The 26,083-nt window shown below is 39.3% G+C and overlaps 1 protein-coding gene across 2 annotated transcripts in view; it reads left to right on the top strand.

Annotated features, from left to right (window-relative positions):
- The window catches only part of LOC133613387 (aryl hydrocarbon receptor-like), an 81,650-nt gene that overhangs the window by 4,637 nt on the left and 50,930 nt on the right, over positions 1 to 26,083 (top strand). For both annotated transcript variants that reach the window (XM_061970896.2, XM_061970894.2), the window contains exon 2: positions 21,710 to 21,900. In XM_061970896.2, the coding sequence (XP_061826880.2) occupies positions 21,710 to 21,900 (191 nt within the window). The remainder of the gene's footprint in view (positions 1 to 21,709; positions 21,901 to 26,083) is intronic.

Below are 26,083 nucleotides of genomic sequence, written 5' to 3'. Positions count from 1 at the left end.
ATATTTAGATCCATCCCTCAATTATAAGTTTTTATAATTTTGTTTGTTTGTTTGTTTTATGCCATTTTGGTTGAATGTTTTTTATATGACAAGTACACAAAATATGCAATATATTGCCCTCAAAAAATGTCAAAATGGAATATTTGATGTGAAGTAATTGGAGCTATGGCTATGTCAATAGTTCGTAACAACATTGATTTTGATTCTTTTTTTTTTTCAAGCAATGACAGTTTTAAATGAAATAAAACAACAGCCTGCATGGCAGCTTTGTGTTATTAGAGTCAACATTTAAACTATTCCCCTGTATGCTCTTTTATGCCACTTTGTTTTGTTTTGTAATAGTATTTTTAGAATGTGGCGCAGGCCGTTACAAAATTAGCCGCGGGCCGCAAAGGGACACCTCTGGTGTAAGGTAACGGGAAAAAGTTGAACTGTTGACACTGAAAACTGGGGATGTTTTTTTTGTTTCCAAGCCAATACCGAAACAGATAACTTCCCGCTTCCTGCTGCAAGAACGATACTGATAACTGTCTTATTTATATCTATAATTTTTCTAAATGTAGTTTTAAATACAATGTGTACACATTTTCTTGCAGTTGGCTTTGAGGCACCTTCTTTAGCAGTGGTTTCTTAACCATGTTGGGCTGCGAGCACCCCCTGTAGGGCCTCCCGAAAACATGTCTTTCTCAGCTGTGGTCCTGTAGCGCAGTGGTCCCCAACCACCGGTCCGTGGATCGATTGGTATCGGGCCACACAAGAAATTAAAAATTAAAAAAAATTAATTTATTTATTTATTAAATCAACATAAAAAACACAAGATACACTTGCAATTAGTGCACCAACCCACTCCCTCCTCATTCACACTCATTCCCACAAAAGGTTTGTTTCTTTCTGTTATTAATATTTCTGGTTCCTACATTATATATCAATACAGTCTGCAGGGATACAGTCCGTAAGCACACATGATTGTATTTCTATATGTCAAAAAAAAACCAACACCCCCCATGACTCGACCATGCAGCCCATTTTTCTTCAAGTGCCTCCTTATTGTGCATCTTGAAACAGCCACACCAAAATTTTTCAGAGAGTCTTGTATTTCAGCTGAACTTATTTGTGGATTTTTCTTTGCGTCTCGAACAATTTTCCTGGCAGTTGTGGCTGAAATCTTTGCTGGTCTACCTGAATCCCTCATTTTCCACTTCTTAATCAGCGTTTGAACACTGCTGATTGGCATTCTCAATTCCTTGGATGTCTTTGTATACCCCTTTCCTGTTTTATGCGGTTCAATTACTTTTTCTCGCAGATCCTTTGACAATTATTTTGCCTTCCCCATGACTCAGAATCCAGAAACATCTGTGCAGCACTGGATGAAAGATGCAATGGTCTGTCAGAAGCCCAGAAACTCACTGACCTTTTATACACACACATTAATTACAAACAAACAGGTCACAGGTGAGGATTGGAAACTTGATTAGCCATTCAAACCTGTTTGTGTCAACTTTTGTGCATGTTATCAGATCAAAGTCACTGGGGTATGTAAACTTTTGATCAGGGTCATTTGGGTATTTTCTTTTGTCATTTTGATTTAAAAATAGTAAACACAGTTGTTTGCCAATAAATAGCTTCACACAACCATTAAGCATAAGTGGAAGAAAGGTTTTTGTGTTATCATTCATATTCTCTGAAGAATGGCCAAGAAATCATAAATTCTCAGAGGGTATGTAAACTTATGAGCACGACTGTATATATATATATATATATATATATATATATATATATATATGTATGTATGTATGTATGTATGTATGTGTGTATATATATATATGTATGTATGTGTATATATATGTATATGTATATATATGTAGGGGCAGCACGGTGGAGGAGGGGTTAGTGCGTCTGCCTCACAATACGAAGGTCCTGAGTAGTCGTGAGTTCAATCCCGGCCTCGGGATCTTTCTGTGTGGAGTTTGCATGTCCTCCCCGTGACTGCGTGGGTTCCCTCCGGGTACTCCGGCTTCCTCCCACATCCAAAGACATGCACCTGGGGATAGGTTGATTGGCAACACTAAAAAATTGGCCCTCGTGCGTGAATGTGAGTGTGAATGTTGTCTGTCTATCTGTGTTGGCCCTGCGATGAGGTGGCGACTTGTCCAGGGTGTACACCGCCTTCCGCCCGATTGTAGCTGAGATAGGCTCCAGCGCCCCCCGCGAACCCTAAGGGAATAAGCGGTAGAAAATGGATGGATGTATATATATATATATATATATATATATATGTATGTATGTATGTATGTATATGTATATATGTGTATATATATATATGTGTATATATATATATATATATACGTATATATATGTATGTATGTGTGTATATATATATATATATATATATATATATATATATATATATATATATATATATATATATATATATATGTATATATATATGTATATGTATTTTTGGTGATTCAACCCCCAATTCCAAACCTTCGACTAGATACGCTATTGTACTTGGTATCATTACAGTGAGTGTCGGGTGTAGATCCACCCATGGCATTTGTTTCCATTCAGGCGCGCTAGCTTTTGTTAGCGGTGACGCCGGTGAGCTATTGTATCCTCCTACGGTGTGTAGTGAAGCATGTTTAGCTATTCCTCGTCCTGCAGGGATGATACCTGTAAGAAACTCACTTTATTTGTCGCCATGGAGACGAGGATTAGTGATTTAGAAGTAGCTAAAACTCTGCAGACTGCGGCTGAGGGCGTTTCAGTGTTATAACTTCACCTTTATCTTTAGTTTTTAAGCCAAAATGCGTCCGTTCTTCCTTTTCTGTCTGCTTGCAAGTGCTCCATGTGTTGTGCGCTGCCGAACATGCTCTTCTGCTTGAAAAAAAACAGCAATGTCAGAACGTGACAACAACGCACGGCGATGCCCGTTTAAAAAAAACGGTAGTTTTTAGAGGCGGTATAGTACCGAATATTATTCATTAGTATCGCGGTACTATGCTTGTACTGGTGTACCGTACAACTCTAGAACACACAATTTGTTGATATATACTGATATCCTTTGATCTCCCAGCTCTATACTTAAGATAACAAGAAGTGCAGTTTGTTTGTCGTTTTGGAGGTGATTATTATTAGCTTAGGGGAGCGTCTCCACACTGTGTATGGAAAATAAATACAGTATTAGCCAGAAAAAGGCATTACTCGGCAATCACATACTTTTTCATACATCTTTAGGTAGTTGGTATTTGAATGTTGGCAATAATTCCTTTTGTTGGTTTAGCTTCCATTCTGCTTTCCGTGTCTGACTAGGGTTGTCAGCAGTTACACAAAATAGTGTAATGTCACACTAACTTATGACGTTTACCTTTTGAAGTGGATGCTTTCATTTGTCACCAGACCGTTTTATAGGAACATGAAAGCAAAAAAAACAACAACCCCGGAATATATTAAATGATTAGCCGGTGTTGGCAGTCTTAGTGTTTTGCTCCTTCTGACTCAGAGACAACGTGATTTATGTCAAACATTTGCTGTATTGGGTCCAGAGAGCCAGGCGGATGATGTTGTTCCCAACCAGCTAGCATGACACACAGCGCAATCATATTGCCGGGCACCTGTCCAGGCCTTTCCTCTGAGGTTTCCTCCTGTGCGTGCTAACCAGAATTCATTGTAACCCAGAGCCTGATTTACACAAACAAATGCCGGAATACCACTCGGGGACGCTCAAAGAGTTGTTTGCAGATGATTGGACGCCGTTCACACATCCTTTGACTTTTTTTTGTTGTCTTTTTGTTGGCCGAGACCTCAAGTTGTATTTATTTTGGGATAACAAAAAAAGCATACTCTGTGTTCCAAACCAGCTACACATTCCAAACAATTGTGCCTTGACTAAAAAGTGAGGAATGTGGGGAATCTTTTACATGAAAATGAGTTTATCTCAAACATTTCCTTGAGGAGCTCAACATTTGTCAAGCTGATTATTTTGAAAAGAAGCATTGTTGGGCAAAATAATGTATCTGACAATTATGGATCGGAACCAAGTGCCATTTGTGGGCTGCATTACATTTTAAAGACAAAGTAAAATCGTCCCGGATTACAACTGTTCTGCCCTCACTATACGTGTTGAGGTTATACTGCTTGACAGACAGCTAACAAACAATCCAAGACGTCTAATAAAGTTCCAAAGCAGATTAATCCATTTAGGCATTTATTAGGGACAGAGGACCCTATTGTATTTCTAGCGTTTTATTATTATACCGCCGCCTCTTTGAGCTGTAATTTGACCCCCTTAACATGCTTCAAAACTCACCAAATTGGACACTCACCTCAAGACTGGCGAAAATTGCGATCTAATCAAAAAACCAAACCCCAAAACTCAAAATTGCGCCCCCTAGGAAGAAAACACAGACAAGCTGACTGTAACTCCCAGTAGGAATGTCGTAGAGACACGAAACAAAAACCTCTATGTAGGTCTCACTTAGACCTATATTTCATACACTGACAACCCCAAGCAAAAATCAACAGGAAGTTTGCAATTCCCCCTTCAAAACAAAAGTTGTGTGAAAACAGTCACCTTTTTTCAAACATTATCTCCTCTGAGCGCGTTTGTCGTGTCGGCTTCAAATTAGCACAGGAGAGAGATTGAACCCTTCTGATTAAAAGTTGATGAACAAGTTTTAATTACTGCTCCGGTTTGGATTTTATGAGCCCTCAAAGTCGGTCCCGTCCATCGCTGCTTGCAGCTTTAATTGTTGTTGATCTTGCTTTGTCTTTTCCTATCTTTACTTTTGTCTTGCACTGGACTGTTATTTTTTGTAAAACTGAAATACACACAATGACAAATGTATAAGCTATGTGATTCAATTAACATACTGAAATGTAATACACAATATGTAAATATTAGCTTCACACAAATATACAGTACTATCATCAAACAAATACTTCTGAGTGTTGAAACTATTTCGATGGTGGAAATATACGACTGGAAGCCATTTTAAGTCCTCAAAACATCCATTGAAACAGTGCACAAAAATCGTTTTTCAATAAATATCTTACTATCAAATTTAACCACTTTCCACCTTAATATTGAGTTACATAAACAAGTTAAACAGTTTACTTACAGACTTATCTTTTCCAAGGCTTGTAAGAGCTAACACAACTTGTCTACTTCTCTATTGTCTCATGAACTGAACTGACGTCGTCAAACCCGGAAGTGCCCAAACTAATGACACGTAGTATTTTCATATTGCCACAAGGTGTCAGTAAGAGTCTACAATCAAATGGGCATAATAACAACGTTACACAAAAAAAAAAAATGGAATATGCAATTTTGGGGAAAATTATGTGTGACTGGTTAAATGTGCACGTGAAAATTAAATGCTAACATTGCATGCTAACAGTTAGAAAGTGTCAAGTACCGAGTCGCATGTAAAATTAGCTAAAAAAAAAAGTTAGCACGCTAATATTAGCATGCTAACAGTCAGCATGTGTCAAGTACAAAGTTATATGACTCTCAGCTGCAAAATTGGCTAAAAAAGTTAACACGCTAACATTAGTATGCTAACAGTTAGAATGCGTCAAGTACCAAGTCATATAACAATGAAGTGTACGCATGTAATATTAGCTTTAAAAAAGTTAGCACACTCACATTAGCATGGTAACTGTCAGCATGTGTCAACTACCAAGTTATATGACTGAGGTGTTCAGCTGCAAGATTGGCTAAAAAAGGTTAACATGCTAATATTAGCATGCTAACAGTTAGAATACGTCAGGTTCCAAGTCATATGACAATAAAGCATTAGCATGTAAAATTAGCTAAAAAAAAAAAAAGGTTAGCACTTCAACAATAGCATGCTAACGGTCAGCATGTTTCAAGGCCCAAGTTATTTGACTCAGTGGTGTGCGCCTGCCAAATTGGCTAAAAAAAGGTTAGCATGCTCAAATTAGCATGCTAACAGAATGCGTCAGGTTCCAAGTCATATGACAATGGAGCGTACGCATGTAGAATTAGCTAAAAAAAAGTTTGCGCGCCAACATTAGCATGCTAACAGTCCGCATGTTTCAAGGACCAAGTTATATGACAATGAAGCGTACGCATGTGAAATTAGTTCAGAGTTATCATGCTAACATTAATATGCTAACAGTTAGCATGTGTAAACTACCAAGTTATGACTCGCCCACCTCAACCCCGCGCCCCCATCTCCCGAATTCGGAGGTCTCAAGGTTGGCAAGTATGCTCTCGTATACTCTGGACTGAAGCTGTGTGCCTTCATTGTTTTTGTAGCTGTTGTTTTGAGGCATGCTTAAAAAAAAAAAATCATGCACTTTGTGAAAGTCAAAGTATAGTATTTCCCATAGTTGTAGTGGGTATTAGGATTATCTCAGGGAGAACATGTCCCAAATTCCAAGCTGCTGTTTTGAGGCATGTTAAAAAAAATAATGCACTTTGTGACTTCAATAATAAATATGGCAGTGCCATGTTGGCACTTTTTTCCATAACTGGAGTTGTAGTTGTTCTCTTATTTTGGAAAACCTTGTTTTTGATTGATTGATTGAAACTTGTATTAGTAGATTGCACAGTACAGTACATATTCCGTACAATTGACCACTAGATGGTAACATCCGAATACGTTTTTCAACTTGTTCAAGTCGGGGTCCGCGTTAATCAATTCATGGTAAAGTTACATTGTTTAATGCATCCAGCGGGGCATCACAACAAAATTAGGCACAATAATGTGTTAAGTCCACGACTGTATATATCGGTATCGGTTGATATCGGAATCGGTAATTAAGAGTTGGACAATATCGGAATATCGGATATCGGCAAAAAAGCCATTATCGGACATCTCTACTGAGCATGAAAGTTGACAGTTTTGTACATTCAAAATAAATGGACTTAAAACATCGCCGTGCGGTACACCAGTCCAAACTGTGTCCGATTGGGGCGGTTTATCAAGGATTGCACAGGATCATGTGTATATTTGTGGCCATGCTGCCTAAAAGGAGCGGGGATCATTTTTAACTGGTACCGTCAGAAGAATTACAGCCTACGTCTGTCTGCAGTGGTTTACACTGTCCATGTTTGCACCATTCCTCTGTCAAATTGCATACGGCCAGACAGCTCCTTGTGTGTGTGTGTGTGTGTGTGTGTGTGTGTGTGTGTGTGTGTGTGTGTGTGTGTGTGTGTGTGTGTGTGTGTGTGTGTGTCCCAAAATAAAAAGGTGGCCTGTGTCTGTGAAGATGTGGGACGGCGGGGGTTTTTTTTTCCCTGGCCGACCAGCAGCTGGGCCCGGACGCACAAAGGCACCATTGAGGCGGCGCCGTAAAGCGTCGGCGGTCGCCACACAGGAGCATTCCTGCGCAGATCTGGTCATCCAGATTGTCCTTTTACGAGCCCGATGCATTTCTCTGCGCTTGTCCGCTGTGACCTGCTTTCGATGACATCACTTCGACGGGCTGGGTTACTGCGGGGAGTTCCCTCGCTCTCACCAGTGCGACTCTAAAAGCACCGCTCGTGTGTTTGATCACAGATGCGGGACCTTAGCAGGCAGCTTTCAATGACCCATCTCATTCTCTATCTGCTCCATAGGTACAATTTAGTTTATTTTTCACTGCCGTATTTACCTATAGGGTTCACTATGTGACACAAGGCTGCCAAAAACGACTAGTTTGATAGTCGACTAGTCATCGATTATCTTAAAGGGGAACATTATCACCAGACCTATGTAAGCGTCAATATATACCTTGATGTTGCAGAAAAAAGACCATATATTTTTTTAACCGATTTCCGAACTTTAAATGGGTGAATTTTGGCGAATTAAACGCCTTTCTATTATTCGCTCTCACATCGGGAAGCAATCCGCCATTTTCTCAAACACATTACAAACACCGAGTCAAATCAGCTCTGTTATTTTCCGTTTTTTCGACTGTTTTCCGTACCTTGGAGACATCATGCCTCGTCGGTGTGTTGTCGGAGGGTGTAACAACACGAACAGGGACGGATTCAAGTTGCACCAGTGGCCCAAAGATGCGAAAGTGGCAAGAAATTGGACGTTTGTTCCGCACACTTTACCAACGAAAGCTATGCTACGACAGAGATGACAAGAAAGTGTGGGTATCCTGCGATATCCCTGGCCTGCTGACATCAACTCCAAAACTGGACAGATCAGCTTTCAGGAAAGGAGAGCGGATGAGGGTATGTCTACAGAATATATTAATTGATGAAAACTGGGCTGTCTGGACTCTCAAAGTGCATGTTGTTGCCAAATGTATTTCATATGCTGTAAACCTAGTTCATAGTTGTTAGTTTCCTTTAATGCCAAACAAACACATACCAATCGTTGGTTAGAAGGCGATCGCCGAATTCGTCCTCGCTTTCTCCCGTGTCGCTGGCTGTCGTGTCGTTTTCGTCGGTTTCGCTTGCATACGGTTCAAACCGATATGGCTCAATAGCTTCAGTTTCTTCTTCAATTTCGTTTTCGCTACCTGCCTCCACACTACAACCATCCGTTTCAATACATGCCTAATCTGTTGAATCGCTTAAGCCGCTGAAATCCGAGTCTGAATCTGAGCTAATGTCGCTATATCTTGCTGTTCTATCCGCCATGTTTGTTTGTATTGGCATCACTGTGTGACGTCACAGGAAAATGGACGGGTGTATATAACGATGGTTAAAATCAGGCACTTTGAAGCTTTTTTTAGGGATATTGCGTGATGGGTAAAATTTTGAAAAAAACTTCGAAAAATAAAATAAGCCACTGGGAACTGATTTTTAATGGTTTTAACCCTTCTGAAATTGTGATAATGTTCCCCTTTAACGATTAGTCGACTAATTATGAAGCATAACAAAATTATGAAATTTCACAAAATTGAAGTAAAATATATTATGCAAAAAATATTTTTGGGGGTAAAAATGTTAGTAATATTGTAAGAAAAATGTATCATTGTACAAGAATTATGTCGGAATATTTTGAGAAAAAAAGTTAAAATTTTACAAGAGAAAATTGTGCCATTTCACAGGATTAAAGTTAAATATATTTTGAAAAAAAGTAATTTTGTTTTTTAGACAACAAGTTGCAATATTGTGACAAAAAGTTGTCATACAATAATTTGTATGAATATTCTGCTACTTTATTTTACAAAACAAAATTATGAAATTTCACAAGATTGAAGTCAAATCTATTATGCAAAAAACATTTCTGGGGGTAAAAATGTTAGTAATATTGTAAGAAAAATGTATCATTGTACAAGAATTATGTCGGAATATTTTGAGAAAAAAAGTTAAAATTTTACAAGAGAAAATTGTGCCATTTCACAGGATTAAAGTTAAATATATTTTGAAAAATAGTAATTTCGTTTTTTAGACAACAAGTTGCAATATTGTGACAAAAAGTTGTCATACAATAATTTGTATGAATATTCTGCTACTTTATTTTACAAAAAAAAATTATGAAATTTCACAAGATTGAAGTCAAATATATTATGAACATTTTTTTTGGGGGGGGGGGTTAGTAATATTGTAAGAAAAATTTATCATTGTGCAAAAATTGTCGGAATATTTTGGGGAAAAAAAAGTTAAAATTTTACAAGAAAAAATTGTGCTATTTTACAGTATTAAAGTGAAATATATTTGGGAAAAAAAGTCATTTTGTTTTTTAGAAAAAAAGTTGCATAAACGAAGCTATAGCCTAACAATAAGTTGAGATGTGTAAGTCAAGGTACCACATATTGATTAACACTGACCAAATGAGATGAGTTTCTTTCTCGACTATCTGCCCGCAAAGTTTCATGGAAATCACTGCTGTAGTTTCTGCGTAATCCCGTTCCTTAACCAAAAATAACTTGCCTGAAGCAACCACGCTTGGCAGAGGCATAAAACTGGTTTACACAAGGCAGTTGTCAGGTGAAAAGTAGCCACAATCACTTGAACCACATTTGGCTGCTTCAATGCCAGCTCCTGCAGGGTGACTCAGCAGCTCGGCTTTTTTTGGCCGCCGGCCAACACCGATTGCATGTTGGAAGGACGGATGGTTTATAAAAGCCTGCTCTGGATTACGGGGAGATTTATAGGCGGCAACCGACATTGGAAATAGAAGTCGGCCTTGCCACATACCCTGATGCTCGCATGACTCGCAGGGTAACGTTGCAAAAGATACACTACATGCTAACGCACACACTTGAAAACAACTGCGGTTCTTCCACTGAAGCGCCACCTTTGAAGAACGAGAGCCGGCCAGGTGTGTGTGTGTGTATGTGTGTGTGTGTGTGTGTGTGTGTGTGTGTGTGTGTGTGTGTGTGTGTGTGTGTGTGTGGCAATGGGGAACAAGGAGAGAACAAAAGGCCGTTGTGTCCTCGGGTGTTGTTTTTGGCTCGTCGCCTCACCTTTTGCATGAGTGCCGTACCATATATAGAGAACAAAAAGTGAATGTAGCAATCGCCAGGGGAATACAAATCACTACATACTGCAAAAGTGAACATCGTTTTCACTCTATAAAGGCAGATTTTATTAAATTAAATTGTGCAGGTAAAGATATTAGGATAGCATATACTTTTTTTTTTTTTTTGGAAAATTATATATTTTTCATATTATTATTAGGATTTTTAAAATGTGTTTATTTTACTTCAGCTCCCACTGGATCGGTTCGCAGCCGAGTGCGAAGCGACTGGGATGAGAATCAGCACCTCCCAAGTCCGAGTCCATGGTTCTCGCCCGGAAAAGGGTTGAGTGCCATCTTCGGGTTGGGGAGGAGATCTTGCCCCAAGTGGAGGAGTTCAAGTACCTCGGAATCTTGTTCACGAGTGAGGGAAGAGTGGATCGTGAGGTCGTAAGGCGGATCGGTGCGGCGTCTTCAGTAATGCGGACGCTGTATCGATCCGTTGTGGTGAAGAAGGAGCTGAGCCGGAAGGCAAAGCTCTCAATTTACCGGTCGATCTACGTTCCCATCCTCACCTATGGTCATGAGCTTTGGGTTATGACCGAAAGGACAAGATCACGGGTACAAGCGGCCGAAATGAGTTTCCTCCGCCGGGTGGCGGGGCTCTCCCTTAGAGATAGTGTGAGAAGTTCTGCCATCCGGGAGGAGCGCAAAGTAAAGCCGCTACTCCTCCATATCGAGAGCCAGATGAGATGGTTCGGGCATCTGGTCAGGATGCCACCCGAACGCCTCCCTGGGAAGGGGTTTCGGGCACGTCCGACTGGTAGGAGGCCACGGGGAAGACCCAGGACACGTTGGGAAGACTATGGACCAAGTGGCTGGGGAGAGGGAAGTCTGGGCTTCCCTGCTTAGGCTGCTGCCCCCGCGACCCGACCTCGGATAAGCGGAAGAAGATGGATGGATGGATTATTTTACATATTACTTTGCACAATGAAAATATGTAATAAATATAAACGATTGCAGTATGTATTAGGAGTGTCAAAACAAAATAGATTTTCAGATTAATCGCAATTTGTAACTACTCTTAATCAATTAAAAAAAATCTTTATCTTTATTTGATCTGTGCTGTCCAGACCACGAATCATATTGTTGATGTAAATCACACGTTTCAAACTCAAGGCCCGGGGGCCAGATCCAGCCCGACGCGTCATTTAATGTAGCCCGCGAAAGACTGGGAATAATGTGCATACTTCATCTTTCTTACTAAATGATTTCATTGTTTCTATTTTGACAGAGAAAAATGAATGAAATACATTAAATGTCATGTTTTAAACTTCGATACACAAAACCGAAAACCAGTGAAGTTGGCATGTTGTGTGATTCGTAAATAAAAACAGAATACAATGATTTGCAAATCCTTTTCAACTTATATTCAATTGAATAGACTGCAAAAATAAGATATTAAATGTTCGAACTTAGAAACTAATTTTTTTTGCAAATAATCATTAACATATAATTTAATGGCAACACATTGCAAAAACGTTGGCACAGGGGCATTTTTACCACTGTGTTACATGGCCTTCCCTTTTAACAACACTCAGTAAACGTTTGGGAACTAAGGAGACCAATTTTTCAAGCTTTTCAGGTAGAATTCTTTCCCATTCTTGCTTGATGTACAGCTTAAGTTGTTCAACAGTCCGGGGTCTCCGTTGTGGTATTTTAGGCTTAATAATGCGCCACACATGTTCAATGGGAGACAGGTCTGGACTACAGGCAGGCCCGTCTAGTACCCGCACTCTTACTATGAAGCCACGCTGTTGTAACACGTGGCTTGGCATTGTCTTGCTGAAATAAGCAGGGGCGTCCATTAAAACGTTGTTTGGATGGCAACATACGTTGCTCTAAAACCTGTATGTACCTTTCAGCATTAATGGTGCCTTCACAGATGTGTAAGTTACCCATGCCTTGGGCACTAATACACCCCCATACCATCACAGATGCTGGCTTTTCAACTTTGCGCCTATAACACTCCGGATGGGTTTTGGTTTTTTTTTCTCTTTGTTCCGGAGGACACAACGTCCACAGTTTCCAAAAACAATTTGAAATATGGACTTGTCAGACCACAGAAGACTTTTACACTTTGCATCAGTCCATCTTCGATGAGCTCGGGGCAAGCGAAGCCGGCGGCGTTTCTGGGTGTTGTTGATAAATGGCTTTCGCTTAACTTGCACTTACAGATGTAGCGACCAACTGTAGTTACTGACAGTGGTTTTCCGAATTGTTCCTGAGCCCATGTGGTGATATCCTTTACACACTGATGTCGGTTTTGATGCAGTACCGCCTTGCTGCTTACGTGCAGTGATTTCTCCAGATTCTCTGAACCTTTTGATGATGGTACGGACCGTAGATGGTGAAATCCCTAAAGTCCTTGCAATAGCTGATTGAGAAATGTTGTTCTTAAACAATTTGCTCACGCATTTGTTGACAAAGTGGTGACCCTCGCCCCATCCTTGTTTGTGAATGACTGAGCATTTCATGGAAGCTGCTTTTATACCCAATCATGACACCCACCTGTTCCCAACTACCCTGTTCACCTGTTGGATGTTCCAAATAAGTGTTTGATGAGCATTCCTCAACTTTGTCAGTCTTTTTTGCCACTTGTGCCTGCTTTTTTGAAACATGTTGCAGGCATCAAATTCCAAATGAGCTAATATTTGCAAAAAATAACGAAGCTTTACAGTTCGGATGTTAAGTATCTTTTCTTTGCAGTCTATTCGATTGAATATAAGTTGAAAAAGATTTGCAAATCATTGGAGTCTGTTTTTTATTTACGATTTACACAACGTGCCAACTTCACTGGTTTTGGGGTTTGTATATCTGCTGTGCACATTTAATTTAGAGAAGAGAAGTGTTGGATACTTTTGGGTAGAATTATTATTTTTTATTAAACAAAACCAGTTTTATTTTAGGTAATATAGTAATTGATCAGAGCTGTTTATTTATTTTTATGGAGGAATGTATTTATTCATAGAACTGACATTCAATGTCATTAAAAAAAGTAGAGATTTTGAATCGAGAATCGATTCTGTGTCGAATCATTACCCCCTAGAATCAAATTGAATCGTGTGGTGCCCAAAGATTCACAGCCCTACTATGTATACACTACAGATAAGGCTGCGCGATGAATCAGTATCAATAAAATATGCGTCCGATTAAACGTTCGATTATTTATTTTTCCTTCTTTTTCGGGAGAAAGTGGAAGTTGCATAAACAAAGGCACTTGTCTCTGGTTACCGAGCAAAGCAGGAAGTGATCACTGATTAGAGGGAGCGACACACTAACAGCCAATCAAGTGTGTGTGTGTGTGTGTGTGTGTGTGTGTGTGTGTGTGTGTGTGTGTGTGTGTGTGTGTGTGTGTGTGTGTGTGTGTGTGTGTGTGTGTGTGTGTGTGTGTACCGTATTTTCCGCACTATAAGGCGCAGCGGATTATAAGGCGCTCCTTCAATGAATGGCCTATTTTAAAACTTTGTTCATATATAAGGCGCACCGCATTATAAGGCGCATAGAATAGATGCTACAGTAGAGGCTGGGGTTACGTTATGCATCCCGTAGTTGCGAGACCTGTTGTGGCTCAATATTGGTCCATATATAAGGCGCAGCGGATTATAAGGCACACCTTCAATGAATGGCCTATTTTAAAACTTTGTTCATATATAAGTATACCTGCCAACTACTCCGGTTTTCCCGTAATTAGTACGGTTTTCATCAACCTATTCCGGGTTACGGTTGCAGTGATAAAAAATACGGTTTTTCATTAATTAAAAAAAATATTTTTTTTTAAGTTTTATTCACGAAATCGCGTAACAACAATGACAATCGACACTGCTTCCCGTAACTTCCTATCGAGCCATTCCGAATGCCATGCGCGAGGCTATTTATAGCACCGCTGCCAAGCACCAGGCACCATCAATCAATCAATCAATGTTTATTTATATAGCCCTAAATCACAAGTGTCTCAAAGGGCTGCACAAGCCACAACGACATCCTCGGTATAGCCCACATAAGGGCAAGGAAAAACTCACCCCAGTGGGACGTCGATGTGAATGACTATGAGAAACCTTGGAGAGGACCGCATATGTGGGTAACCCCCCCCCTCTAGGGAGACCGAATGCAATGGATGTCGAGTGGGTTTAACATAATATTGTGAGAGTCCAGTCCATAGTGGATCCAGCATAACAGTAAGAGTCCAGTCCACAGTGGGGTCAGCAGGAAACCATCCCGAGCGGAGACGGGTCAGCAGCGCAGAGATGTTCCCAACCGATATACAGGCGAGCGGTCCACCCCGGGTCCCGACCCCGGACAGCCAGCACCCCATCCATGGCCACCGGATCTGTGTGTCTCCCCTTCCACAAGGGATAGGGGGGAGCAGAGGAGAAAAGAAAAGAAACGGCAGATCAACTGGTCTAAAAAAGGGGGGCTATTCAAAGGCTAGAGTATACAAATGAGTTTTGAGATGGGACTTAAATGTTTCTACTGAGGTAGCATCTCTAACTGTTACCGGGAGGGCATTCCATAGTGCTGGATCCCGAATAGAAAACGCTCTACAGCCCGCAGACTTTTTTTGGGCTCTGGGAATCACTAATAAGCCGGAGTTCTTTGAACGCAGATTTCTTGCCGGGACATATGGTACAATACAATCGGCAAGATAGGCTGGAGCTAGACCGTGTAGTATTTTATACGTAAGTAGTAAAACCTTAAAGTCGCATCTTAAGTGCACAGGAAGCCAGTGCAGGTGAGCCAGTATAGGCGTAATATGATCAGACTTTCTTGTTCTTGTCAAAAGTCTAGCAGCCGCAATTTGTACCAACTGTAATCTTTTAATGCTAGACATAGGGAGACCCGAAAATAATACGTTACAGTAATCGAGACGAGACGTAACGAACGCATGAATAATGATCTCAGCGTCGCTAGTGGACAAAATGGAACGAACCAGTTGCCATTGTTTCCAAACGAGCGAACGATCATGGAATCAGCCGGAGAAAAATCACATACGAGTCTTAAACCGAAAAGAAAACTGCAGTCATTCCGTGAAGAATATTCAAAAGCCTATCCGAGAATAATTATCCGTTCCAAAAAGGGTGAAAACTACGCGAATTGCACCTTGTGCAGACAAGATTTTTCGATCGGACACGGAGGAATTAGCGATGTAAAAGACCACGTTGGGACAAAAAAAACACAAGTCTAATGCCGTTGCTAGCGATACAAGTGGAAAACTTTCAACGTTTTTCGTCGCCCAAACAGATTCTTTGGATGTGATAAATGCCGAAGTTTTATTTACGGAGGCAATAATTGAGCAAACAAAAAGGTAATGACACCAATGTTATCTATTGGAATTGTTTAGTACTGTTATACTGTTAAAAGTGTTTATACTATTTATGCTTTCAAGTCCAAGTTGAAGAAATCTTGTTAAATGTTGACAGCATAACTACCAAAATACAGAAGTATGTCCTTAATATTTTTGCAGAGCTATTTCTGTTGAAAAGTTAAAATGATTAAATTAGAGATGTGATGTGCCACTTTTCAAGTGTCTGATGGCTTAAATTAATTTTCATTAATTTTTCATATTTTGAATTCTTTTGAAAGGCTTACAAAAAAACTACATTTGAATTGTAATTCCATGCTATTGACAGGACTATTAATTTTAATGAAGTTAGCTTACCATGTTTACAGTATGATAATTGTGATAGAAATGTGAATTTTAGGCACAGAATATTTTTTACAATTGAACAAGGTAGTAGATTATACAAGCTTGGACAGAAAGTTAATAATGACACCAATTTTTTTTTAATGGAATTGTTTAGTACTGTTTTACCATTTGTTTACTGTAAAAGTTGTTTACACTGTTTATACTTTCAATTAACAAATTGAAGTCTTGTGAAAGGTTGACAGGATAACTGGCATTAACTGTCAAAATAATTTCAAACTATTGAAGTTAGCTTACAGAATAAACATGTCAATCAACCCATATGATTTTTGCTGTAATATTTTTGTTTTGAAAATCACTGTGACTGATAGAAAAGTGATGGTTTTAGCAACCTTTTAACCTGTCTGAATGCTAATAATCATTTTGCGTCGGGGCGAAGGAACCCCCCACCAGGACTTTGTCCTGGACCTACCGGGGCCTGCGGCCCCTGGACCCTGGCTACTAGGTTTTTCTGATTTCAAAAGTTGGCAGGTATGTATAAGGCGCACCGCATTATAAGGCGCATAGAATAGACGCTACAGTAGAGGCTGAGGTTACGTTATGCATCCCGTAGTTGCGAGACCTGTTGTGGCTCAATATTGGTCCATATATAAGGCGCACCGGATTATAAGGCGTACTGTCAGCTTTTGAGAAAATTGGAGGTTTTTAGTGCGGAAAATACGGTACCGTCTTTTTCGGAGTATAAGTCGCACCGGAGTATAAGTCGCACCTGCCGAAAATGCATAATAACGAAGGAAAAAAAACATATATAAGTCGCACTGGAGCCCGGCCAAACTATGAAAAAAACTGCGACTTATAGTCCGAAAAATACGGTATATGTATAAATGTGTATATGTGTATATTGTGTCCAATATTTACCACAAAGATCAAAGAAGTCATACTTTTTATCACTCTGGCTTCTGATAAAGATCACAACTTGTAATCTAAACAGTCCGTTAGAAAAAAATCGTATTTGTAAAAAATCCTATTTGGTCCACTTTTGCCTGCAGTGTAAGCGTAGTCTTAGGTCAATAAACCAGCTGTAATTAGAGCATTTACCACATTTGTTTGATTTAACTGCTTAGCATGTCTTGACCTACATTGAATTATTTACTGTGATTCTTCAACAAGTAACCCTCGCTTCTCGTTATGTGGACCTAACGCTTGGGCCCTTTCTTAGAAATCAAAGCAAACGCCCTGAATCCTGTTGATGGGTCCTATGATCGATATCACTTCCCAATGAATGCTGCCTTTTGTTTCCTTCTCCTGCGTGACACCAGTTCTCTGCTACGTGAACGGAAAGCGAGGGTCTTTGGCTCCAGGCTCACTTCATTCCGGACTACAGCCAGAAAAACACATTAGAATACTTTTTAGCTGCCGTGTGTTTACGTCACTCGTGTGAAATGACACGTGATGTTCAATAAAAAAACAACAACCGCACAGACAACCCTCAGATCAGCTGCTCAAACAAGCGAGTTGCTCACTGTGTGGAGTCTTACTAATGTTAGCGTTAAGAACAGCACATAACTGTTCAACTAATCAATCAATTAGGGTTCGGCTAAGCTTGTTATTTTTTTAAAAAAATCACGGCTCAGTCCCCACACGCCGCTGTATGTGTGTCCGATTTCAGTCATGTGTGAGCATTTGGCACTCGGATCGAGTGCAGCTTTTAGTAGGTCAGACCCCTGATGCTTTGCTAGGCGGTGGAATAAGGAGTGGCCAACGGCAAGGAAGGAGGGAGGGTAACTGCCCGCAAACATCCATCCATCCATCCATTTTCTACCGCTTATTCCCTTCGGGGTCGCGGGGGGCGCTGGAGCCTATCTCAGCTACAATCGGGCGGAAGGCGGGGTACACCCTGGACAAGTTGCTACCTCATCCCAGGGCCAACACAGATAGACAGACAGCATTCACACTCACATTCACACACTAGGGCCAATTTTTAGTGTTGCCAATCAACTTATCCCCAGGTGCATGTCTTTGGAGGTGGGAGGAAGCCGTAGTACCTGGAGGGAACCCACGCAGTCACAGGGAGAACATGCAAACTCCACACAGAAAGATCCCGAGGCCGGGATTGAACTCACGACTACTCAGGACCTTCGTATTGTGAGGCAGACGCACTAACCCCTCTGCCAACATGGCACTGCTATTATAGTGATTGAAGTTCTCAGAAACATGCTTCCTCTTCTTCAGAAAGACGTCGAGATTGACACAAAGTCACAGTGTCTTCTTCACATGAATGATTTTACGATATCGGCGCCTTGGTTCCCGAACGTCTACTGTGTGATTGATAGGGCTGCGAATCTTTGGGTGTCCCACGATTCGATTCAATATCGATTCTTGGGGTTACAATTCGATTCAAAATCGATTTTTTTTTTCCATTCAACGCGATTCTCGATTCAAAAACGATATTTTCCCCATTCAAAAGGATTCTCTATTCATTCAATACATCAGGCATGTGATTTTTCCGTCTAAAGTCGGAATTCCGTCTTTTTTAATCTCGGGGAAAAAATAAAAAAAATTATCTCCCGTTTTTCCGTTTTTTTTCCCGACCCTAAATCAAGATTCGAGACGTAGTTTATATTACGCCGTAGTTGATTGGTCGATATGTTCCTTGTGACCAATCAGGACATCGTTATTAACGTCATCATTCATAATGGTTATTACCGCCATTTTCCATATGTAAACGATGTCGGTTCTTAAGAGAAAGGACGCTTTACGAGTAAAAGAAATTGATAAACATGTCAAAAATAAGTTTCGATGGGACTGGATGGAAAGGGAAATCACTGATACTGTTGGGAAGAAGGAAGTTACGACTTTGTTCGGTGATTTTATTCGGAAAATCGATCGTCCCGGAAAGGTTTTGTGCACGTGGTGTCATGACAATATTGACTATGGATCACGAGGTTTCAAGGCTTTGGAAGTACATGCGAAACGCCAAAAACATATGAAACAACTTGAAGCAAGGTATGTTCTATTAATGATGTTTTCATGTCTTTAAACACTAAAATATTTTCTTCAAATGGTGCTGTCTTTGTTAATTTTAGCATGTTAAATTGGTGAAAAACCAGGAGCTTCGGGGGGCGTCGCCCCCCTTGTCCCAGGTGCCCCAGACCCCCGGAAATCTTTTCAGTTTTTTTCATTGTGGTCAAATCACATGCCTGATACATAGGATTTCAGCAGGATCTACCCCAGTCTGCTGACATGCAAGCAGAGTAGTATATTTTTGTAAAAAGCTTTTATAATTGTAAAGGACAATGTTTTATCAACTGATTGCAATAATGTAAATTTGTTTCAACTATTAAATGAACCAAAAATATGACTTATTTTATCTTTGTGAAAATATTGGACACAGTGTGTTGTCAAGCTTATGAGATGCGATGCAAGTGTAAGCCACTGTGACACTATTGTTCTTTTTTATTTTTTTTATAAATGTCTAATGATAATGTCAATGAGTGATTTTTAATCACTGCTATGTTGAAATTGTAACTTATATTGATACTGTTGTTGATAATATTCATTTTTGTTTCACTACTTTTGGTTTGTTCTGTGTCGTGTTTGTGTCTCCTCTCAATTGGTCTGTTTATTGCAGTTCTGAGTGTTGCTGGGTTGGGTTTGGTTTTGGAATTGGATTGCATTGTTATGGTATTGCTGTGTATTGTTTTGTTGGATTGATTAATTAAAAAAAATAAAAAAAAATAAATAAATACAAAAAAAAATTAAATATTAAAAAAAAAAAGAGAATCGATTTCGAATCGCACAACGTGAGAATCGCGATTCAAATTCGAATCGATTTTTTCCCACACCCCTAGTGATTGATGTTGGATATTTTGCTGACGCCGCTTCACACCTTGTAGATTTTGACAAATAAAACAAGTACTGGAATTGATGCAAAGTTTGGCTGGCTCATTTTGGCTAAAATGATAGTGGAATGTGTTTTTCACACAACTTTTGAGCTCGCTTTCTTTAGACCGGGGGTGTACAAACTGCAGCCCGCTGGCCAACTTCTTCAATTTGGCCTGAGTTCAACAAAGCATCGCACCGCAGAGTGCTTTCAAAGTAATCCTAAGTACCAGGTGGTCTCTGAATGCCATAGATTTTATCCCATCTTGTGGTCAATGTGAGTATATCAGACCAATGGTCCTTGACAGTACTTTGAAATGATAGCACAGCATTTACATGCAAGGCACAATCTAAACAACCTTCCCTCGTCATGGTGCAAAAAAATCAATATTGAAATGATATTTTTGAGTATAATATCCTACACATCATGTACAAAGCACATGCAAGACTTTTACCAAACAACATTCCAAACAGATTTGTAAAAAGGTAAAGTAATTATAATCTGAAAGGAACTGAGATCTTTAATACATCTGGATTTAGAACGGGGACAATGGAAATAAGCATTTCAATCAGTTATGGAACAAACTTGATCGTGGATTAAAACAATGTAGATCTCTTTCTGTATTTAAAAATATGTAAACATCATAATGATGGTTGTGACCATGTTTGTCGAATTTTTGTACTGGTTGCATTTTTCTTCTTCCTGCACCATGACTAGGGAAGGTTGTTTGGGTTGTGAAATATAATTAAAAACTGTGCTGAATGTACATGAAAGTATAATGAATGGTCACTGATTTGAGTTACTCTCAATTGCCACCTAGTGGCGCATTGGCAGCCATCAGACCGCTGGCATATTAGTATATGCTTATTGAACTCGTGCCGTCTCGCGGGCCAAATGAAAGACGCCGGCGGGGTGTAGTTTGGACACCCCTGTTTTATATTCTCAATGAAACATCAACGTTTTGGGCTTGATTGCTCATTGAACAGGGGGCGTCACACTGCAATCTACACTTATCTCTTATGTGTGACTGCTGTCTACTGGTCACCCATATAATTACAGCATGTACCAAATAAAATTGCCTCGAGGTCGGTCAGCACTATCTGGGTTATAAGGCGCACTTTCCGGTTTTGAGGATTTTAAGTGCGCTTTATAGTCTGAAAATTACAGTATTCAACCCCCCAATTGGTCACATTTCATGTGTCAGGTAAATCGCAATGAATGAGGCCATATGAATCCCCTTCTTACTGCATACACACACATCCACGGAAACACACCTGCGGATAATCCAGACTACCGCAGAAGTTTGGAGAAACATGTGTTCATTGCAAATGTTTGTTTACTATTTTAGCCGTGTAGTGTTGTCCAGGTGTTCTGTAAATGGAATATTGGACATGGGTTAGGTAAATAGTCCTGTAGTGGTGTTTAGACTATAGTTATGGTAGTAAAGTCAGCACCAAGCCGCTCCATCAATGTTTTTTGTTGTTTGTTGTTACTTGGTTTGCAGGTTGCTACGAGTCCTTCCCCAATCCGCTCCTCTTGCAAACATCTAAAACATGATACGCCTGTTTTATCCCCAGCCAAGTCCTCTTAATGTTTTAATGAATCCGATATCCTTGGCGGGCTATCAACTGCGCCAAACAATGCAGCGCTAATGACGACGTGTCGTAACTTAAATAAATCATCTCTCTGAAAATCCGTATTGTGCGGTAAACACCAACCGAATATCGTTTTTTGTTTGTTTTTTTTCAGAAAAAAGGTGTCCCGCAGTAACGAGGTGATTAAATCCAACCCGTCCAAGCGACACAGGGACCGGCTGAACGGGGAGCTGGACCGGCTAACAGATCTGCTGCCCTTCCACGACGATGTCCGATCTTGTTTGGACAAGCTGTCCGTCCTGCGCCTCAGTGTGGGATACCTGAGAGTCAAGAGCTACTTTAAAGGTGAGTCCACTAAAGCAAGCTTTTCCCCCAAACTTTTCACAACTTTTGTCGTCGTATAAAGTTGCGCGTGTTAAGACACTATTCCCACCCATTACAATAGTGTGAATAAAACACCATGTTAGTGACAGTGATTTAACAACCAGCAGCGTTTGTCGTGAGAGCGAGCTTCACTGCTCAGTAGTGCGTAATGAGAAACGATTAGCTTTTAATACAAAAGGCATTAATCAAATACATCAATAAAATAGCTTTCGGCGTTTCACGCTGACAGTGGGCTTTTTAAAAGCATTTTACTCATGAGACCAGAGGTCGGCAACCCAAAATGTTGAAAGAGCCATTTTGGACCAAAAATACAAAAAAGAAATCTGTCTGGAGCCGCAAAAAATAAGTCTTATATAAGTGTTACAATGAATGTGTCTATATTAGCTATATTAGCCTACTATCAAAATGACTTTAAAAGTCTTATATAAGTGCTATAATGAAGGCAACGCATGATGTAAGTGTCTATATTAGTTATATTAGCCTACTATCAAAATGACTTTAAAAGTCTTATATAAGTGTTACAAACCCTGTTTCCATATGAGTTGGGAAATTGTGTTAGATGTAAATATAAACTGAATACAATGATTTGCAAATAATTTTCAACCCATATTCAGTTGAAAATGCTACAAAGACAACATATTTGATGTTCAAACTGATAAACTTTTTTTTTTTTTTTCAAATAATCATTAACTTTAGAATTTGATGCCAGCAACACGTGACAAAGAAGTTGGGAAAGGTGGCAATAAACACTGATAAAGTTGAGGAATGCTCATCACACACTTATTTGGAACATCCCACAGGTGAACAGGCTAATTGGGAACAGGTGGGTGCCATGATTGGGTATAAAAGTAGATTCCATGAAATGCTTAGTCATTCACAAACAAGGATGGGGCGAGGGTCACCACTTTGTCAACAAATGCGTGAGCAAATTGTTGAACAGTTGAAGAAAAACCTTTCTCAACCAGCTATTGCAAGGAATTTAGGGATTTCACCATCTACGGTCCGTAATATCATCAAAGGGTCCAGAGAATCTGGAGAAATCACTACATGTAAGCAGCTAAGCCCGTGACCTTCGATCCCTCAGGCTGTACTGCATCAACAAGCGACATCAGTGTGTAAAGGATATCACCACATGGGCTCAGGAACACTTCAGAAACCCACTGTCAGTAACTACAGTTGGTCGCTACATCTGTAAGTGCAAGTTAAAACTCTCCTATGCAAGGGGAAAACCGTTTATCAACAACACCCAGAAACGCCGTCGGCTTCGCTGGGCCTGAGCTCATCTAAGATGGACTGATACAAAGTGGAAAAGTGTTCTGTGGTCTGACGAGTCCACATTTCAAATTGTTTTTGGAAACTGTGGACGTCGTGTCCTCCAGACCAAAGAGGAAAAGAACCATCCGGATTGTTATAGGCGCAAAGTTGAAAAGCCAGCATCTGTGATGGTATGGGGGTGTATTAGTGCCCAAGACATGGGTAACTTACACATCTGTGAAGGCGCCATTAATGCTGAAAGGTACATACAGCTTTTGGAGCAACATATGTTGCCATCCAAGCAACGTTATACTAGCCTACTATCAAAATGACTATGTGTCGCAGGCTGAAGCAAATCTTCGTCGACAGAAATGTTGAAATGTAATATTTGTTCTACACATTTTTACAACATAGGAAATCATTAGTAAAACTGAGGCTTCTCACAGGGTGAGATAACTCCTGGAAATGACTGACTTAGAATGGCCAGATTTAGAGATTTGTGTGTTAAAGGAAACGACAGGCTGTCTTCTTCTAATGGATTTATTACAATTTTTGCAAGCTGGGTAACGTTTGCTGTGGTCTGGAACAACATGGTACACAAACAACTATCAGAAATGTAGCCAATATTACATACAGATAACGTGTCATGAGACATGCAAATATAACTTAAAAACACAGAGGACATAAGTAAAGGAAAATTAATGACCTACAAACGAGGCATAATAATGAAATATGTACAGCTAGCCTAAATAGCATGTTAGCATCGATTAACTTGCAGTCATGCCTGATTACCACTACACACAAGTCAATAACAACAACAAAGCTCACCTTTGTGTATTCACACCCAGCATCAAACGTTTGGGGGACAAAATGAGACAAAGTAAGAGTGGCATAAAACATGAATGTAAAACAAATGTATTTCGGTGGCAGCGTCTGAGAAATTTGTACATGTAAACAAACTACGGTGAGTTCAAGGACTGACGAAATTAGTAGGACAAAACAGCGCTCGCCAAATACTCTCATCAGGGAAGCATAACAACAAAGATATTAAACAGTGGGCTTTCTAACAATTAGGAAGGTTTGTGTCATGTGTGTTTGTACAGAAACCACATTAAAACAAAAAATATATTTTTGCACCATCTTTTTTCCTTTTTAACACATTTTTGAAAACGCTCCAGGGAGCCAGTGGAGTTACCGACCCCCACATCAGACAATCAACAGCCAAATATAAACTGACCCATGTTTGGATGCCACCAAGTTAGCGCCAAAGTAAACAAACGAGTCACCACGCATGCTACCAGTACGGAGATGAGGAAAGTGAAACCTTTAAACAGCTGTCATCAGTCCAAGTTGGAAAAGTCTCATTATACTTTGCAGTGTGAACGGATGTGCAGCACCTCGTCACAGGTAGAGTGGCATTCCACTGCCGTCTGTTCCCACACACTGTTGCCTTCTTTGTTGCACAATTCCGATAAACGCAGCGTTCATCTTTCAAAGTTTTTTTTAGTATATTTTAGGGCTGAAAATTGTATCACCTATAAACCCGTTTTCATTATGGTTGCCCTCAGAGGGCTGCTTTTAACAATGAGTAATATATGAATATACATATGTGTGTGTGTGTATATGTATGTATATATATATATATATATATATATACTGTATATATATATATATATATACTGTATATATATATATACTGTATATATATATATATATATATATATATATATATATATATATATACATATATACATACATTAACAATATATTTTTTTACATAAGCTATGAAAAAAGTATTTAAATTTTACTTTAAAAACTGGCAGCTCAGTCACTAGAATTTTACAGTAAAAGTAGTGTTTTTTTTTTACAGCATATAAAAAAAATGGAATGGAATGGAAAAACGATACCACTGTTTTTAGCGGTAAAATTCAAGCAACAGAGCTGCCAGTTTTTTTTTTGCCATACAATCTGGTTGTTTTAATATTTGTTTTTTTAATGTTTATCTATCTATTGTCAATTTTACAGTCTACAATTTGATTGCGAATTTGTTTTGAAATTTGATATTTAAGTACAGTATTTATCTTTATTTTAACAAAATATATTTTTGGAATACGTGATAATATAATATTTCGATTTTGATAATTAAAAATGTTAAAATATATGCAATTGCATGAAGTACATACTTTTTAATGTCAAAAGGGAAATAACAAATATATTCAGTAGGAAAAGATTAAGCATTTTATTAATGCATATTATTTCCAGGCTTTTGCGGGCCACATAAAATAATGTGGCCGGCCAGATTTGGCCCCCGGGCCTTGAGTTTGACACCTGTGACCTATATCATCACCATATATGGATACAAAGAACATACAAACCCTTTTTTATTGAATCAAAAATACCTAAATTATTTTGCAAAGAGCTAAAATTAAGCACAAAGTAAACTATAACCTGCTACCTAAGAATGTACAACAATTCTTCGCAACAAAAGAGGAGCAATATGACCTTAGATAGAAATGTAACATAAAGCATGTGTATGCACGTACAACACTTAAAACCTTTAGTATATCAGTATGTGGAAATAAATTATGGAATGAATTAAGTGACTATGTCAAACAATGGACTCATATGAAGTGTTTACAAAGTACAAGGAAGAATTACGACTGAAGTATTGAAAATGATGTATTATTCAACTCATAATGTGAATCATAACTGACTTTACTATTTATGTAAAAGACTGTTGTCTTTAGAATGAACTGATGTCAATTATGTACAAATGAAGAACAGGAAGTGAACATGTGTTAGTGCTGGATTTGCAATGAGGTAGAAAAGAGGTACTATTAAATAAACTCTGCTTCTTCCTACTCCTTCTCGGCCATGTTGTAAAGAAAAA

This window comes from Nerophis lumbriciformis, linkage group LG13, assembly GCF_033978685.3.
Source record: "Nerophis lumbriciformis linkage group LG13, RoL_Nlum_v2.1, whole genome shotgun sequence".
NCBI classification, from domain to species: Eukaryota; Metazoa; Chordata; class Actinopteri; order Syngnathiformes; family Syngnathidae; genus Nerophis; species Nerophis lumbriciformis.
Note: the sequence above shows the minus strand (reverse complement) of the source record. Positions and strands in the feature narration are given on the sequence as shown.